The sequence below is a fragment of the Nesoenas mayeri genome, assembly GCF_963082525.1.
Source record: "Nesoenas mayeri genome assembly, chromosome: 4".
Lineage (NCBI taxonomy): Eukaryota > Metazoa > Chordata > Aves > Columbiformes > Columbidae > Nesoenas > Nesoenas mayeri.
This window is the reverse complement of record NC_137540.1, coordinates 53,340,569-53,357,279: the sequence shown is the minus strand read 5'-3', so window position 1 is coordinate 53,357,279 and position 16,711 is coordinate 53,340,569. Positions and strand designations below refer to the sequence as shown.

General features: G+C 35.1%; 1 protein-coding gene across 1 annotated transcript in view; it reads right to left on the bottom strand.

Moving 5' to 3' along the window:
- Positions 1 to 16,711, bottom strand: part of PDS5A (PDS5 cohesin associated factor A) — a 77,759-nt gene that overhangs the window by 23,674 nt on the left and 37,374 nt on the right. The window contains exons 7-17 of the mRNA XM_080343557.1: positions 15,948 to 16,028; positions 14,349 to 14,489; positions 13,183 to 13,298; positions 12,328 to 12,422; positions 11,325 to 11,470; positions 5,518 to 5,669; positions 4,080 to 4,193; positions 3,357 to 3,438; positions 2,487 to 2,535; positions 2,243 to 2,382; positions 609 to 724 (exon numbers count right to left, since the gene is read on the bottom strand). Of these exons, the coding sequence (XP_080199683.1) occupies positions 609 to 724; positions 2,243 to 2,382; positions 2,487 to 2,535; positions 3,357 to 3,438; positions 4,080 to 4,193; positions 5,518 to 5,669; positions 11,325 to 11,470; positions 12,328 to 12,422; positions 13,183 to 13,298; positions 14,349 to 14,489; positions 15,948 to 16,028 (1,232 nt within the window). The remainder of the gene's footprint in view (positions 1 to 608; positions 725 to 2,242; positions 2,383 to 2,486; positions 2,536 to 3,356; positions 3,439 to 4,079; positions 4,194 to 5,517; positions 5,670 to 11,324; positions 11,471 to 12,327; positions 12,423 to 13,182; positions 13,299 to 14,348; positions 14,490 to 15,947; positions 16,029 to 16,711) is intronic.

The window sequence follows — 16,711 nt, the reverse complement described above, 5'->3', positions numbered from 1 at the left end:
TAAATAAAGGGAAGGCAATAGTCCCTTGTGGGGGAGAGGTCTTTTAGCCTTTTTTTTTTTTAAATCTATCCAGCTATTCCATTATTCCTTTTCCTTCTGAATTAGCTTTCTGCAAAATTAATTCTTTAGGGGGAAAAAAAATACACAGTAAAAAAAAATGCTGCATGTTGGCAGCACTCAGATCAACACATAGTTGCATGAGTTTCAGAACATAATTAGGTTGCCAGACAAGTCTCAGAAGAAATCCAAACATTCTTACACAATTCCACAAAAGCTAATTAATTCAGCTGCTACATGGAAGACTGTATTGTAGTTAACTATGTGAAAATAATGATCATCATTTTCACCTTAAGCCCTACAAATAACAGTTTCACTGGGAACAACTACTACTAATATATTTTTTAAATAATTTGCAGATGGCACTGCAAAGAAGTAGGAAAAAAATCAAATTGCATTCTCTAGGCTGCTAGAAATGAAGATACCCACACTTTTTTATTTTTTAAAGCATATGTACTGCTAGCACAGACTAATCTAAATCCCTTTTTTTTTTTGGTCATTCGAATCACCTTTATAATAATTCTTGAGTTAGTATGATCTTTCAAACTTACCTAATGGCTTCTGAGTCAATATGTACAGGGGCAATTCGTTCCAAAAGAAATTTGACCATTTCCAGAAAAGGATTTGTTGGCTGCTTAGGATTAGCAAGTTTCCGGGCTATCTCTCTCTACAAGAACGTCAGATACAAACAAGAATTATACTCACTTTTCTTACTACTTAAGCATGTTGACTAAACTAAATATAGCCACTTCATTTAACCACAGAGATTGTCTATATAATCACTGAAACATATTTTAAGGGAGGGCTGTTGTTATCTCCAAATCTTTCTTTATCACATTATATTGAAAGCAGACATACTTTGCCAAACTATTTAAATGGAAGATGCATTTAGGTTTCTAGTGAGAGTTCTTCAGAGCTTCTTAAAGAATTGCAGGACAGATAGAAAACAGACTCAAGGAAGAGCTAAGTGGAATGGTAGAAGGAATTTGAATATCTGTGTTGAGAACAGTAATTCATAAATTTGTAGGTAACACTGTTGTACGTGTGAGATTTCATATGCAACAATGAAAAAAATCGCACTAAAAGCTACACTACTGTAGATGTGCAGAAGCACTACATGACCTTGGCTACAACAGATGTTCAGAACCCTATGAATGTTCTGGATCCAAAAACCTGGTTTTCCCCTCTGAATGCCCCAAATGTCAAGAACATTACTTCCAGCTGCAAACCCAGCAGAAGGTGGATAAGAAGATATTTTTGTTTTGAACAGAAGTCTAAAATTCTCTCAAAGAAATGGCTTCTTGACCTTCCTTCTCCTAAACGGTTGGATGCTGCAGATCCCAGAAACTAGGAAGCGGTTGTAACTTTCATGCTAAATTATCTTCAGGAAGAGGAAAGAAACCTTCCTCTTGAAACTGCATCCCTGCGCTCCCAAAGCGCAAAATCGACTGGTTTAGAAGGAGACACACTCTTCACATCAAGTGGTTAGGACATAATTCTGAAGGTCATTCTGCTCTCTTCCCTGGACAATTTCAGAGCCATCAGACAAAACCCAAGAAGCCTATGTTTGTTTGTTGATGCTCTTTACTGCTATTTCTGTCAATTAAATTGCTTACTTTTATTTTGGGACCATAATGGGAAAAAAAAAAATATCTGTGATTGCTGGCACAATCTCTGGAAAAGTCCAACTTCTTATTAGAATGCGTATTTTCATCAGAGGTTAAATAGGTGGGGGGTTGGGACAGGGACTGATCTCAAAATAACATTCTGAGAAGAAAAAGAAATGAATAATATGCAGATAATATTTGGCTTGCTGGTACTCAGAACAAGTTTCATCAGTGTCAGAAGAGAGTTTAGGAACTTTACCACAAAAGAGACACTCAAAATATTATTTTTTTAAAAAATTGAGTCTTTTAGACTTCATGCTTGATGCTCATAATCTCAGGAAGGAATACGGCTAATTTTTGTTAGGAGGCAAGATGATGACCATAAATTACATTTTCCATAATCTTTACAGGTTAACCAAAAAGGTATTTTATGGAAGTCGGAAATATATCAAACTCATGTTAAGGTACCAAAAGAGACCATTAATTCCAAGTAGGTATTAAAAGAGACTATTAAATCCAAATAATCATTTTAAGCACAAATATTTAAGGTATAAAAATTTGCTGTTCCATTTCCTTACCACACAGACATCTGCCTGTTTACAAGAACACGTAGGGCTAATCAGTAGTTCAAGCTGGGACCGAAGTTTCTCATCGTCACCCAGAACCTGATTGAATTTCTTCACAAAATCTTGTGCTTTTCCAGGATCTGGAAGGTTTTCTGTATGATTAAACACAATTTAACACTTGAGTATGCCAAGCTTCACAGAAGTACCATTTCCAGGAATGCTGTAATAACAGTTTATAGAACTTATTATGACTTACTTGCTATGGTCATCAGCTTTCCAAACATGGCAGCACTGTTTGCTTCTGACTACGGACAACAGCAAAAACAAATGAATCAGCAATATCTCCTTTATAAAATATACCTTTAAGCTGATCTGTTAGTTCTTCTCCAGCACTTAATTCTACTCTGGAATCTTACGTTTTATGTTTTTGTTTTAAGAATAAACACTAGAATAGTATAACAATATCATCAGCAGCTATTACATACAGAAAAAGGGAAAAAATCTCCCTGCAGTATCAAAGAACTGGAAAAATTAACTAATTCGCATAACTGATCAAAAGAAATTGTTGGAAAAAGACCTTAAAAACAAACAAACAAAAACAAACAATAAACCCCCTCACACAAAACAAAAAACCCTCACAACCAAATAAACAATTCCCCAAGCCCACCCTCACACCAAAACTCCAAAGCAATGCCCCTCTATTTAAAGTTTCTCCTAGTTTGAAGATGTGTTTATAAGTAAAATTCCAGTATAAATACTTTAAAACTTTAGTTTTCAAACAAACAAATAATTGCTTTATTTTAAAACATATTCCATTCTCAAAACATGTTATAAAATGAGAAACAAAAAGGTCTGTCACAAAAGGAAACAAAAAACTTGGAACATTTTTAAAAATTTTTTCCTAAGTAATTGACCAGTGATATAAAATAATAGTAAATATAAGGAGGCCATTTACCTTTAAGCATTACCAAAACAAACTTTACTTAATGAGAATGGAACATTGTCTACATATGGAAGTCAACAGAATAATAAAGTCACACTGAAAAAATAATATAGTATTAAAAAACCCCAGTAAATTAGTCTAACAGATCCACTGGATAAAGCATTAATATTTTCCAAACCGTACAGTGGGCTGCTTATGCAAGTCTAGTAGTTCTCGTACGTGACTCCTTAGCATGTTCTGGCACTTCCACATCTCATTCAGTGCTCTGCGAAAAGTGCAAAACCAGAAAAGTTTACCAATTTGTTCATGACAAGAACACAATGGATGTATTAGTAAACAAAATTATTTATCTATCTTACAAGTGCAACACCTGCTAGGCACAATCAAAACCTACCAACTATTAAAAATAACTGTTCCAAAGAAGGTGGAACAGATTTTCTCTTTTTACAGAACATCACTTGTCTTATTATTCTACTTGGAGCAATTTCACACATGCAGGACAGCCACAGTATGTCTTACAACCACCCAAATTATCTTGAAAATAATCTTTTTTAAATAAAAACCAGACCACTATCAACAAGTGTTCAGTCGTAGATCTCTTCATCATGGGCCCTGATATAGAGCAAATCCAGAAGTCATTATTTGGACATTTTAAACTCAGAGTTATTTTTATTGGATGAAAACAGATGTATAAACCCACTCTCTTCAAGTATCGAGATATCTTTTAGTCTAATGGACATGTAGAGTTTGTATATACAAGGGAAATGTTTTGAAGTACTACTTGCAAATAATGTTAAGAATCAATTACTTACATTATTAATTAAATCCTGATAATACACGTAAGACAATATAGACGGTGGAAAAGCTTGAGAAAGCAACTATTTGCTGAACACAAGCTATACTCACTTGACAGCATTGGGATCCAAGCTAGCATACAAATAGTACAAGCACTTCATTCGCTCTTCTGTTTCCAAATTGTGTGGAACGAGATACTGAGCAAAGATTTTCTCTACCAGTAATCTGCAGGAAAAGAAAAAATAAAAACTGTATTTCCAGAAGTGGTGATACCTTTCAGATATGTTGAAAGATCAAGAAATATCAGAAATCATTGCAATTAGTTTTTTCAAAACGAAAAAAAAGTAGTTGTCTTTTTCTCATCTGTAAGGATCCCTTACATCACTGATACAAAGATTAGCAAAAACTGCTTCTTGAGAGCTTTTCCTTGTTCTTTCATTTTCACTTCTAAGAGGGAGTAATTGCTTTATTTGTCACCATCCAAGTTCTCCTTTTTCTTTAGGCTCTCAGAATCTCTCTTTGTTCAATCTCATACATAAGAGAAAGGGATATAGACAGTAAAAAGCCTAAATGAAGGAGAAAGAATAAAAGTATATAACTCAAGGGGTAGGAAATGTAAAAATCTGAAGTAGACTTGAGGGAAAGGTTAAAATAAAACTGTAGTATTTGACAAAAAGCAAAACATTTGAAACTACTCATTATGCTAATATAGAAGCTAAAAATCAAAGAGCCTTCACCACTGCAGTAGTAAGAATCCACCGTCAAAACTGGCAACTGAAGGAGGTGATTAGCCCACCCAGACTAGTCCCTAAGATCATGAAACACACAGTGGTAGCAGACTGCATAAGCAAGAGCTAAGAATTGCTACACAGAAACGGCTGATTTCCAAATCCGCGGTATTAGAAAGCTAGGCTGAAATTCTGTCTCATAGTTTGGCTTTCCTTGTGACAGACGAAGAATTAATAGCGAGAGCTGAAAATTACTGTCCAAAACATTGACCAAAATACTCTTCCCTAAGCCAAAAAGGTATTTCAAAAATTAAAGGGACTTGAGTCACAGAACAGGGAATATGAGACAACAGCAGAAGCATCCCTGATATTTCTTCAGCTTTCGTTCTTCCTAAATGCTCCATTTCTACATAGCACACCAAAAGGAGAAGTCTGAGCATGTACTGCGGTGCGTACACGCATGAAGCTCGTAGATGAGGGATGTGAACATGCTAGCCTCTGGGAAGCAGTAATGCAAACAAAAGCTGCGCACAGTAAATGCAAAATTTGACTTTTTTGGTTTTTCTACACGGTGGTTAGTTAATGACAAGCTACTATCATCATAGATCTACTTCCATCAATAAACAGAATGAATACGTGAACAGATAATGCAACCATCCTGAATATCTTAGTACATGTCTTAATGATTATTAATTAAATACATCACACTTAAAACCACAAACACAGAATGTGATATAACAGCTTTCTCAGGATAAGCACATATTTTCAGAGTATCTCTTATCACTATACAATTAAAATTAAGAAAGCTTAGGTTGACTCACTTGTCATCAATGCTATTTTGATAATATATGTGCAAAAGTTTATCCTTTATCCAGCTCACTTTCTCTGCAGCATCTTTTCCAGCCTCGGCATGAAGACAATACTTCTTGTATAGCTGGGCAAGACCCATCATAGCTTCTTTCCTTACTCGCCACTTGAGAGGGAAGAAATGAAAAGGAGGGGGGGAAGTGGTTTTGGTAAATAAATATCAAACATACACCAAATACAGTAAAGATGTAGAAGTGTGAAAGACAAAACAGCCACATTCTGACCTCCTACATCTCAACACTTCAAAAGCTGAAAAACGCTGTTCAGAGCCTCCAAATGAGAATCAGTAAAGCCCCCATACGGGGCTTCTTCCCCATCCTGTGCAGATTAGGTATTGTCTGTACAGAGGAATCTAGCACTCCTCTGTGCTGAGCAAAGAAAATCTGGGAGTGAGTCACTATAAAAAAAGTGAAGTACAGCTTAACATGTATGCCTGAATAAGCACCTTCTTGAGCCAGGATTTGGAAGACTTATCTATCTAGAGACAGAGATCAATCAGAGGTGGAAGTCGTCTTTCTCCCCATAGCCTTGCACTGTTTTGGAGGACACTTGTCTAGAAATGGGAGATCCAGAGCTTAGGCCTGGCTAAACCTGCTAGGACTTGAATTCTTAGGCCACTTTCTAGGACAGCAGGAGAGGCCCTTTCTGCTGAAGCCTCACAGTAACTGCTGTAAGACTCCAGGGATCCAGGAAAAAGCCAGACTACAGCATCCACAGATGGAATTCCCGGGTTCTCATCCTTGCTTTTGGTGGTCACTACTTTGTCCCCTTATGTAAACAGGAAATTCTCACTATTTAATGGACAAGATCTGTAAGCTCTCTTATGCTAACTTCTGGAAGAAATCACACCACAACACTGAGGACTAATTTAGTGTCCCACTGAAATGATTCACACAGAAAGCCTCAGAAGAAACTTGTTTTCCCTCACCATATAAAAGAAACGTGTGAAACTCAAACTGGAAGAGATAATTTCTTCCCAAACACGCTAGATATCAATTTTGGCCTTGAACTCCAAGGACTGTGCTCAAATCATCTCACCTTATCAAGCATAAATGTAGATACTGTAATTCACACTGTGCAGAACTTTGTAGGGCTTTTTTTAATAACACTAAGTGAGATACTGCACATTTAATTTCTTAATAGTTTTACTGAGTGACTTCCTTTTCTTGAGGGGCAAATAAAAGAAAAATCGTGAAGATAATATGGCTTATGTCAGCACAACAGCCTTAGACATCACTAACTGTTGGAGTAAGTTGCATTAAGATGATGGAAATAATGAAATTGTATTTTGTTACATATTTCTTAAATATTAAAACCACAAGTACCAGGTCAAGATGCTAATGACTTTGACAGTATACAGTATAATACTTTGTTTTCACAAAGGAGAACATTTTTTTCTATAAACAGAAGTTATTTTAAACTCCTCTGCAGGAATTTGCTCACACCCATTGTGATCTAAAGCACATTTTAAAGAAAATAAAGGTCTGAAAGAGAAACATTTTCAGAAAATGATTAAAATTTTCAGCATTCCAATATACTCTTCCAATGCAAGTGACAGCTTCATCAAACAGGAAACATGGCAAACCTATTGTCAGAAGATAATGGAGAAGGATTGCAAGAAATTATTCTAGAAAATTTCAGCCTAAAATGAAAGCAGAGTATTTAACAAGGGGTTATAAGGAAAGGAGGTTTGGATTGTCAATAGATTGTTGATCACTGAAATTGCTGTAGAGAGTAGAAGTCAGAGAACACAGAAAAGCATTTCCAGGCAGAAGATGGAAGGTACTGGACAGAGTCCCTTTAGAGAACGCTTGGAGACACCATGAGAGCCCATCACTGCACAGGAGATACAGGTAGGAAAAGAAGAGTAGGGTGCTACTGGGAACTACATACATACAGTAGGGTAAAAGATAAATGAAAAATCAAGGGGAACGTAATAATCAGTTTCAAAGGGAGCAGAACACAGCTAACAGAATGACTACCCTGATTTAATTAGCAAAAGAATTTTGACAGTCTTAGCGTCCTTGGTTAGCCAGTATAATCAAACTCCTTCACTGAGGACTGCAAGGCTGAGTTAAAAACCCGTTATTCAAAGTTCAAGATAATCCCTTGCCTGTTGGAATAGTTAACCTATTCTTTCCATAGAGTTAACAATATTAAAATCTTAAAATCCTTCTCCTTCATCTGGAAGAAGCCACCATGTTTTTTACTACAAACAGAGAAGGAGGAGTTAGAACTAACATATACAGAAAAATGTGTAAAGAGAAATAGGAAATGGGAGTCTGTTCCTATGGCTCCTCATCCTACAGCTTTTGCCTTCAAGCTGGAAGCTTCCAACCGGAACAATAAAAATGGATCTGAAATCCATGGGTTGTGGTTGGGTTTGCTCAAGGTTGGTTTGTTTGTTTTTTAAAATAACCTGCAATCATTGTGCAAATGCCCATACAGAGCAAGTTAGCTTTTTAGCAAGTTAGACTTTTTTTAGAAAACTAAGTACTGTCCCCTTAGCCAAAAACTTCCACCTGAAAAAAGTTATTTGGCTATCTTTACTAATACTGTACCAATTAGAATGTGGTCAGGAGACAAAACAGGTCACATAAATGGCATAAGAGCCAGCATAATTTAAAGTTTTCTAGATTCCACATTGTTTTATAAAGAAAAAAGAAATGAAATAACAGATTAGTGTGTTTAAACTATCAGCATTTTATTTCAGCCTGTTAGACAAGTGTTCTTTTTGTAGTAATATCTACACTCATTTGATAGATGATTGCAGGCCTAAACAGAATTGGATGGAGTCAAAGAGATAAATGATCACTTAGGGGTTTGCAGATTCATCCAACAGAAACCTGGCTACAATGGGTAAATGCAATTGGCAGAAGACAATCCAGTTATTTAAAGCAAAAGAATAATTAAAATAGGTATAATGTACTATGTCTGGAACTGGAAAAATCCTACACAGAAAATATAAAAGACAGTCACATGGACATATCAACCCCCCTCCACCAACTAGAGAAAAATCCTAAAAAAAAAAATAAAAAAAGCAAGCTGAAAGTTTACAAGTCCTTGATATTAATTTTAAAACACTTTGTGTATTTACAAAGACATGCTACATTGTTAAGGTCTACTTCAAGCGCTAAGCATTTGTTGTAGTAATTTCTAGTCAATCCCCAATTTTCATTTTACCACAGGATGTATTCTCATTGCAGCTCTCTCCAGAGATTTTTAGAAGAGAAACATCATCTAGAGGTGAAGTTATTTTTCACTGATGAATGCCTGAAAAGGCACCTAACCTTGAAATGTAACACACCATCAAACCTATGACCAGTGTGAAGTCACTGAGTCAAATATATTTGGAACATTAAGAAGTACCTCACTAGGTTTAAGGCTACATGAACTGAAAAACCCTAGCTCCACAGAAATGAGTCTTAGAGCTGTACAACCAACTGCCCCTTCCTGATAGCAACATGCTAGAGCAGAAGAGAGACATGCGTAGAAGACATAGTAACAATCGTCCCATTCTGACCAGGTGGAAATCCAGTGGGAAGTGGTGCTTATGCTAGAAGTTTTACATCTCATAAATGACCTTCTGGGCATGTGTGTTTAATGGGTGAAAAAGAAGGAAGGTGGTCTTAATGACTCCTGAGAAATGTGCACGGTCAAGCTGCAGGTACAACTAACTGAAGAGCTGCTTTATAATAGTGAACATACTCAAAATCAGTACTTCTCTTTTTGCAAAGATGACAGCCTTTTCTTAAAATCCACTACAGTAAAACTCTCATTTAAAAAGGGGAACATAAAAAAAGCTAAAAACATTTTAAAATAATTAAAGTAACTGCTAGAATGACATAGGTTATAGAAAGGATGCCCCTCATCAAAAGAAACAACAAAAACAAAAATCAACAGAGCTACATAGCACAGTGAAGTTTGATATTAAAACATCGTCCTCCAAAGATCATGAGACCACATCCTAATGAGTGTAAACATGAAAAAGTATAAGCTCTGGCAAGTGGAAGGTAAATCCTTGATGAAGCATGGTGGAAGTTTCAGAACCAAATTATTAAAAGCAAACTAATTAAACATCTTCACCAGAGCATACAGAAGCAGGAAGCCTTCTAGACTCTCTTGTAGGGCTGGAAGACAAACAAGATACATTCTGGGAGAAATGTCTGAAGACATTTCTTAAAGTATCATTAAACATTTTAAAAATTAATAAAATCAGCAGTAACAAAATCATTAAGACCAGGTGGTGTCCCATCCACGACTTCTACAGGAATTTAGAAATGATACACCAAATACTAACTATTCTGTTAGTGCAATCTGTCAATGAACAGACTGAACACAGCAAATGTGAAAGAAGCCCAAGGGTCCCAAGATGAAAAGAACACCATTAACCAGAACTTCTGATTTGCAATGGGTAAACAGGTTGAAACAAAACATTAACAACAACAAAGAGTAGACACTGCTGAAAAATGAAGTTATGGGAATCAGTCATTACACTTTACATAATAAGAAGTTCCAACAAAGTCTCACACCAGAGGATTTTAAAATAAAAATCCTATTGTGAATTAATTATTAATTAAAACATCGGAAACAATGGGTGGAAACAAATGACTGGTTTTCACAATGAAGGAAAAGGGAACTTATTGATGGAGTCAGAAGGAATCCGTGACACTTAAAATATGAAAATTATTTGAAAACTAATTCAATGTTTATAAAACTTACTGAAGTAGTTAGATCTAACATGATAATGAAAAAATGCAGACAAAGGTCATGCTACTGAATCGTTACAATATTAAGTGAAAGAAATTCAGATTAAGTCCAAGTTTTCCTATCTGCATTAACTCTGCATGTATAGTTTGGGCAATGTATCATCTAAAATTTTTCAGGAAAGATACTGAAGTCAATATGGATGCTTTCCAAAATTGTCGGATTAGGGCTCACAAATAGCCTGAAAGGCAAACAGATTGTCAAAGAATAAGAAAAAAAATCATAAAGTATGCAAACAACACGGCACACACCTTGAATACCATGGTTGAGTCTGGTCACCTTGGTTCAACAGGGTATAAAACAACCAGATAAGAATGATAGAAGTGCGTAATAATCAATTTGTGTGAAAGTTAATCAGGTGATTCTTTAGCTTGGGAAGTAGAGGAGTGGAGAAGATATGGTATACATATTTATTAATCATAAGTGGGTCAAAGAATATCTATTATTTCACATAATGCAAGACCTATGAGATACCCAGTGAAATCAGACAAGTTTAAAACAAACAAGTGAAATTACTTTTTCCACACATACATTAAACTTGAATTTACTGATGCAGATGCCATGAATGCTTATAAAGTACAAGTAAGTTCAAGAAAGAGCTTGATAAATTCATGGAATGAAGTTCCATTGAAAGCTATGATGAACATGATCAAGCACAAATTGCTGGGAGCCAAAACTGACTGCTATGAGAAGTGAACTGGGCTATAGAGACCTTTGGCCTAAACATATGCAGGAATTCTTATATTCTTATACAATATGATTGTGTTCCTCACAAGCCAATGATCTTATTTGCCTGGCAGCACTTGATTGGTGTCTCCATAACATGGAACCTACATAAAGATGTTCTGGTAAGAAAATTATTTTTCCCCACGGCATTCTATTTCATTGTCAAGTCTAGGATTCTCTGCATCTGTGGGTCTTGGTTTCTTTCATTTTGCCTTTACCAAATTATACTAGATACAAATATTCCTGAAAATAAAATGTTAACACTTACCCGTTTGTCTAGCGTTCTTTCCCTTACAAAGCCAAGCAGCTGGTCATTGACTAAAGAAAGATCTCTCTTGCCCGCAGTAATAATTGTAACAATTACATCATGTCGAATGGCTTCTTCTGGGTCATGTGATCTAACCTTCAAATATTCTGTTATGATCAGAAACAATGAGAAGCTTGTCTATTTTTATGTACATATGATGTATTCCAATTTATTAATAATGTTAAAACAATTAGATGTCAGTCACAACCATACAACCTATTAAACCTGTAACTGCTTACAGGAAACATCTGTTCCATCATTTTCTATGTTAAATATAAAACAGTTCTATAATTATAAATATCAGAAGAATATAAAGGGAATAGCTTTTACAATAACCTCATTTGCAACAGGCAACAAAGTGAAATTAAGCTGATTAGAATATCCTGAAAGTAAAGGGCAGGGAGGTGGTGAGAAGAAATAAAAAGAGCAGAGACTCTCATTCCCAAGGAGCTAAGAAGGTAAATAATAAATTAAAAATACTGACAATTGCTGCAGGTTAGCTTGCACCAAAAAAGAACAGTATTTTCAGTTAAGCCTGAAATTCTGCTTGCAGTTAAAATCATGCTGAAGGGAAGGAAGAAACTTAAGTTTAGATCAGCACAATGGCATTTTCTAAACTCAGTGGAGAGGAGTACTGGGGAACACGCTGACTGTTTTTGAAAATAAATCAAGACATTGCACGAACATTTGCTTTGACTTGCCAAAAGTTTCATTAGCATCTGAAATGACTTAAAAACTCATTCTGCAATGGGCCGCTTCTTAAGTGCTCATTCTGACAAAGTCCAGTTTCTAATAAGCAGCACTTGTCTTCAGCACAAAGTAATTACTCAGTAGTTTGCTCTTCCACCCTGCATCAGGCATTGGGCTGGATACATTTTAGAAATACACTGCTATGTACAGAAATAATTACATTCTTCCTTGCTCATTTCTTAAATTATTCTAAACCCCTGTATGAGCATCTCACCAGTGAGGTCTTTTGCTAAGTCTGGATGGTTCATTAAACAATGACTGGCGAATTTCACACTCTCTAATCTCACAGGGACATGGATATCATTGAACCTGGAGGGATAGAAGATGATGAATGTTAATTTTTAATTAGCCTTTCAAATCAAGATTATTCTCTATGTAGTAACATGTGTTGATAGTATGTTCCATTAACTATTAGAATACTTTTATATGGCAAAATAATACAATAGAAATGTTTTAAATTTATCTCCGTAATGTACCTCATTCAAAGTTTTATGTTATTTCTTGTGAAATTAAGTCAGGACTTAAGATGAATATGCTATATGCGGATTTGTCCACTGAGTTTTGAACATAATTCTCTATACACTGACAATCATGTGTGTGCATATGTGTGTGTGTGTATATATATATATATCTATATCTCAAATTATAAAAATATAATTCACCATATAACATATACTATTTGAAAACATTCACTTTTTAAAAAATTATAAATTTCTGTATTTCTTCACTCAAAAAGGTAAATGCCAAATAGAACAGATATAGTTGCAGATACAGCTGAACAGTATGAATTTTCAAACAATGCTGGCATATCTATTGTGTAATTTCTGCTATGTATGTAATGTGCTGTTTATCTAGCCTATATTCCCATAGCTCACAGCAATATAGCAGCAGCCCTTCAAGCTTCTTTGTTCTGAAATATAACTGTATGCAATTCTCTGCTTCAAAAGAACTTGTTCAAATACAAGCAACCAGTTAAATCCTCTAAAAACACAATGAAAAAATGCAGTACTATCAGTAAAATCAGAACAAAAAGCAAAGAAATTCAGAATTCTATCCCAGTTTGTCTCACCGCCCAAGAAAGCACTGCCAAAGAGGACGATTTTGTGTGGCTAGATCAGAATCTTTGGAGCCAAAGAGTTTAGCCAGAAGTCGAACAACAGCCAAACGTTCTTCTCCATCATTGCTCTAAAAACCAAGTATGAAAAAAGGAACTGTAAATCATCATCTGTAATATCTTAATAATTTTTGGCTCCCTTTTCCTTCTGCTTCTATAAGTTAGATTACAAAGTGAGTTTGAAATAATGTCTGATAACTCTCAGTCTCCCTAATTAGATTATTAAATGAATGTGAGTAAAAATACACAAACACCTATTAAGTTAACCTATTACAGCCATTGAATAGATGTCTGTGCTTTGAAAAGTCCATCTCTTTCAGGAATAAAAACCAATGCACGGTACTTAGAATACAATATAAACCTAACAATTACAACAATGAATGATCTTATTTTTGTTTTAAAACATACTTTAAGACTATTTCATTTGTGGGGAAAAGACACCAAGTAAGACGTTACAGACAGATGTGCATTAATAAAAGATATATCTAATTTCACCAAATACCCATTTCTTGGTTATTTTTGTTTGTTGCCACCATATCCTTTATGTACATGCACACAGATAAAATTATTTCCCTTGTCCACTTACAACCTTACAAAAGACAAACAGCTTTTTAATTTAAAACCTCAAGCCCCCAAATCAGGATAAATGAACTATTTCCAAGGATCCCAACGAAGTCAGCTAATTTTATTAGATGATTATGACAAATCTGAGAAAATATTTGAAAATACTTCCTCTGTTATTAAAATAAAATTTCACAGAAGAAAATTCTGCAAGTCAATACTGAGGCTGACACACTTGCGTTTCATGAGATAAGGCAACCATAGCCTAATTACTTTACAAATATCAGCTACTTAATCCTTGGATTTCATCTACAACTTTTGTATTAGATCATATAAATTTATCATTATAATGATTACATATTTTGTTTGCAAGCACAGAAAGCACACAACTGCATACAACTTGCCAGTGTCCTTCCTTTAATATTACATTTACCTTCAAAATAAGGTGATAAATACAAAACTTGTATTCCTCTAGTAGAACAGTTAATAAATCTACAGCTCTGCACTCTTAATATCCATACAACATTTGATTACTTGTCCAAAGCTACATTGCAACCTACCTTCAGCTTGAATTCCAGCTGTGGCATGACAGAGAGCAGTAAGTGAGGATCTATGGCAAAAAGCTCTTGTATCAAGTCAAACACATGTTCTGATAAGTCACTTACTGAAGACTTTCCCAGAACCAGAACCTGGTTAAAAAACTAGAATACAAACAATATTATCTAGCAGATTTTCCTTCATTCATGCAAACACTATTTTTAAAAGTTATTTTAACGTAGTATGTCAGTACTTTAATTCTAATGGATGGTACTCAATGCACATTTTTTTCATTACATCAAAGCATTTCATCCTTACAGTTTTTGCTCAAGCAAATTACAAGCAAACATCTTTTATAATTCAGTACTATTACATCCATCAGGATCAATTAATTTATAGTAATTTGATAATTTAAAATATCAATAACCACCTCCCCAGCAAAATTAACAGGTAATACAAGAACTGGTAATTTAAAAGGCATATTCATCCAGCAGAAGTTGAGAAAAAAAACATAGCGTCCTATTTTTAATTTTCTTATAATTTAAAATCAATTCAAATTGAAGATCATTGAATGCTGAGAAAGAAACTTCTCTACTTTTAATCCACTTTAAAGAATGTCAGATTGCTTTATGATACGTCTTGTGATACTTGATGGTAATGTACCAAGGTTGTTAGCTATCTAACAGAAAAAACCCGAGCAGCCTAAAATATGAATGATTCCTTTTGGATTTGTTAAATTTTAATATGCTTGATATACTTCCTGTTAGATACTGTGGCTTAATATTAATATTATTTGAGCAGTGCAAATGCTATGAAGCTATTATACACTTGAATGAGAAAGTAAGAAGAATAATATTAAAACCAACTCAAAGGTCACTATACGCACTTTCCTGTGTCCAAGCTTAAAGCTTCAAGAAACAGGGGAACTGGGAAGTGGTACTTGTTAGTGAGACTCCTTGAGCTTTTCAGTACTTACTGATTAACCTTTTATGAATTTGCATAATTCCCTTTCTAAACTATTCTGACTTTTAAGTATTCTATTGGCTTCAGCAACACGGAAAGGCAGCAGAATGGACCAGACTACATACCCCTACAAGCCTGTAGTAGGTATTTTAATATGCAGACCGTACAACACTGACATTCAACAAAACAAATTATAGTAGAAGGAAGCCTTGTAAAAACTCAATTCTTTCAGTCTTCATGACTAATACAAGTTCAGAATGGAAAAACAGTCTGGTAAAGAGCTGGTAGTTTGAAACGCTTCATCCTAAAGTTTGATATGAAAATGTCCAATTGCTGAACATACGAAGCACTAACAACTCCTTTTGTTGGAGCAGGATTTTTTGGTAGTCCTCTGTTTTTACAGACTGGATTTAGGCTTACCCTTAGACTAAGATGGGTAAAAATCAATTTCCTCTTCACTGATTTGAAACAGCTCAAATATTTCTTTAACAAGCAAGCTAATAATATCCTATTTAGAAAACTCTATTCTTATAACTACATTACAAAATGTGAGTTCTATAAACAATATTTTTAAATAAAGAAACAAATCTCCAATAATTCAAGACAGTAACAAGAACACTTGTTATTTGTAGTTAACACGGATTAATTAATTTACATACATTGGCAATACATGGTTCAATGGTCTGGACGGTCCTTTTCAACAGGACTTTTGCAAGATCAAATGCTTGTTTATTAAGGTTCTGAAATAAAGAAAAAAAAAAATAGAGACGGATTACTTTACTTTCTCTCCCAGCCTTAAAAGACTATGACTTTATAAAGGTGTGTTTTACCGCCAATTTGTTTTCGAAGCTAAGTTCAGTTATGTTAATTCCACTTAGAAAAATCTTAAAACTAGTTCTTCACACAAAGAAATCTAACCCAAAACCATAACTTCCTGCACATTATTCTACGACTGTCACTCCAGTTGTTACCTTTAGCATTGCATTAAGATCTAGGAAAAGTTTACACATGCAATCACATAAAAAAAAATGCGAAGAAACATTATCACATCTCCATACTTTGATAATTAACGGGCACCAAATTTTGCCCACTGAAAAATCAACTATTCTAATTCACTGTTTAAATGTGGTTTTGTTTTCCCCTCACATAGTCATTGAAGGTACACCCTGTAGCCAAAGCTCAGCGTTGTCCGGAGGGTAAGACGGCGCTGCCTTCTCCCCGCAGGGCAATGCCCACTCTGGGACACCCGTGGAGAGCACAAGAGCACCTGCGCTTGGGACGGGGGAGCTGCAAACTTCCCACAGGCACATTTGATTGCAACATAACAAACCTGAACAGGGGTTTTGTTACTCTTGAGCAAGATAAGGAATGTAGCTGCACATCTGAAAAATGTGACTGTCCAAATCTGCACAGAATCCAATAA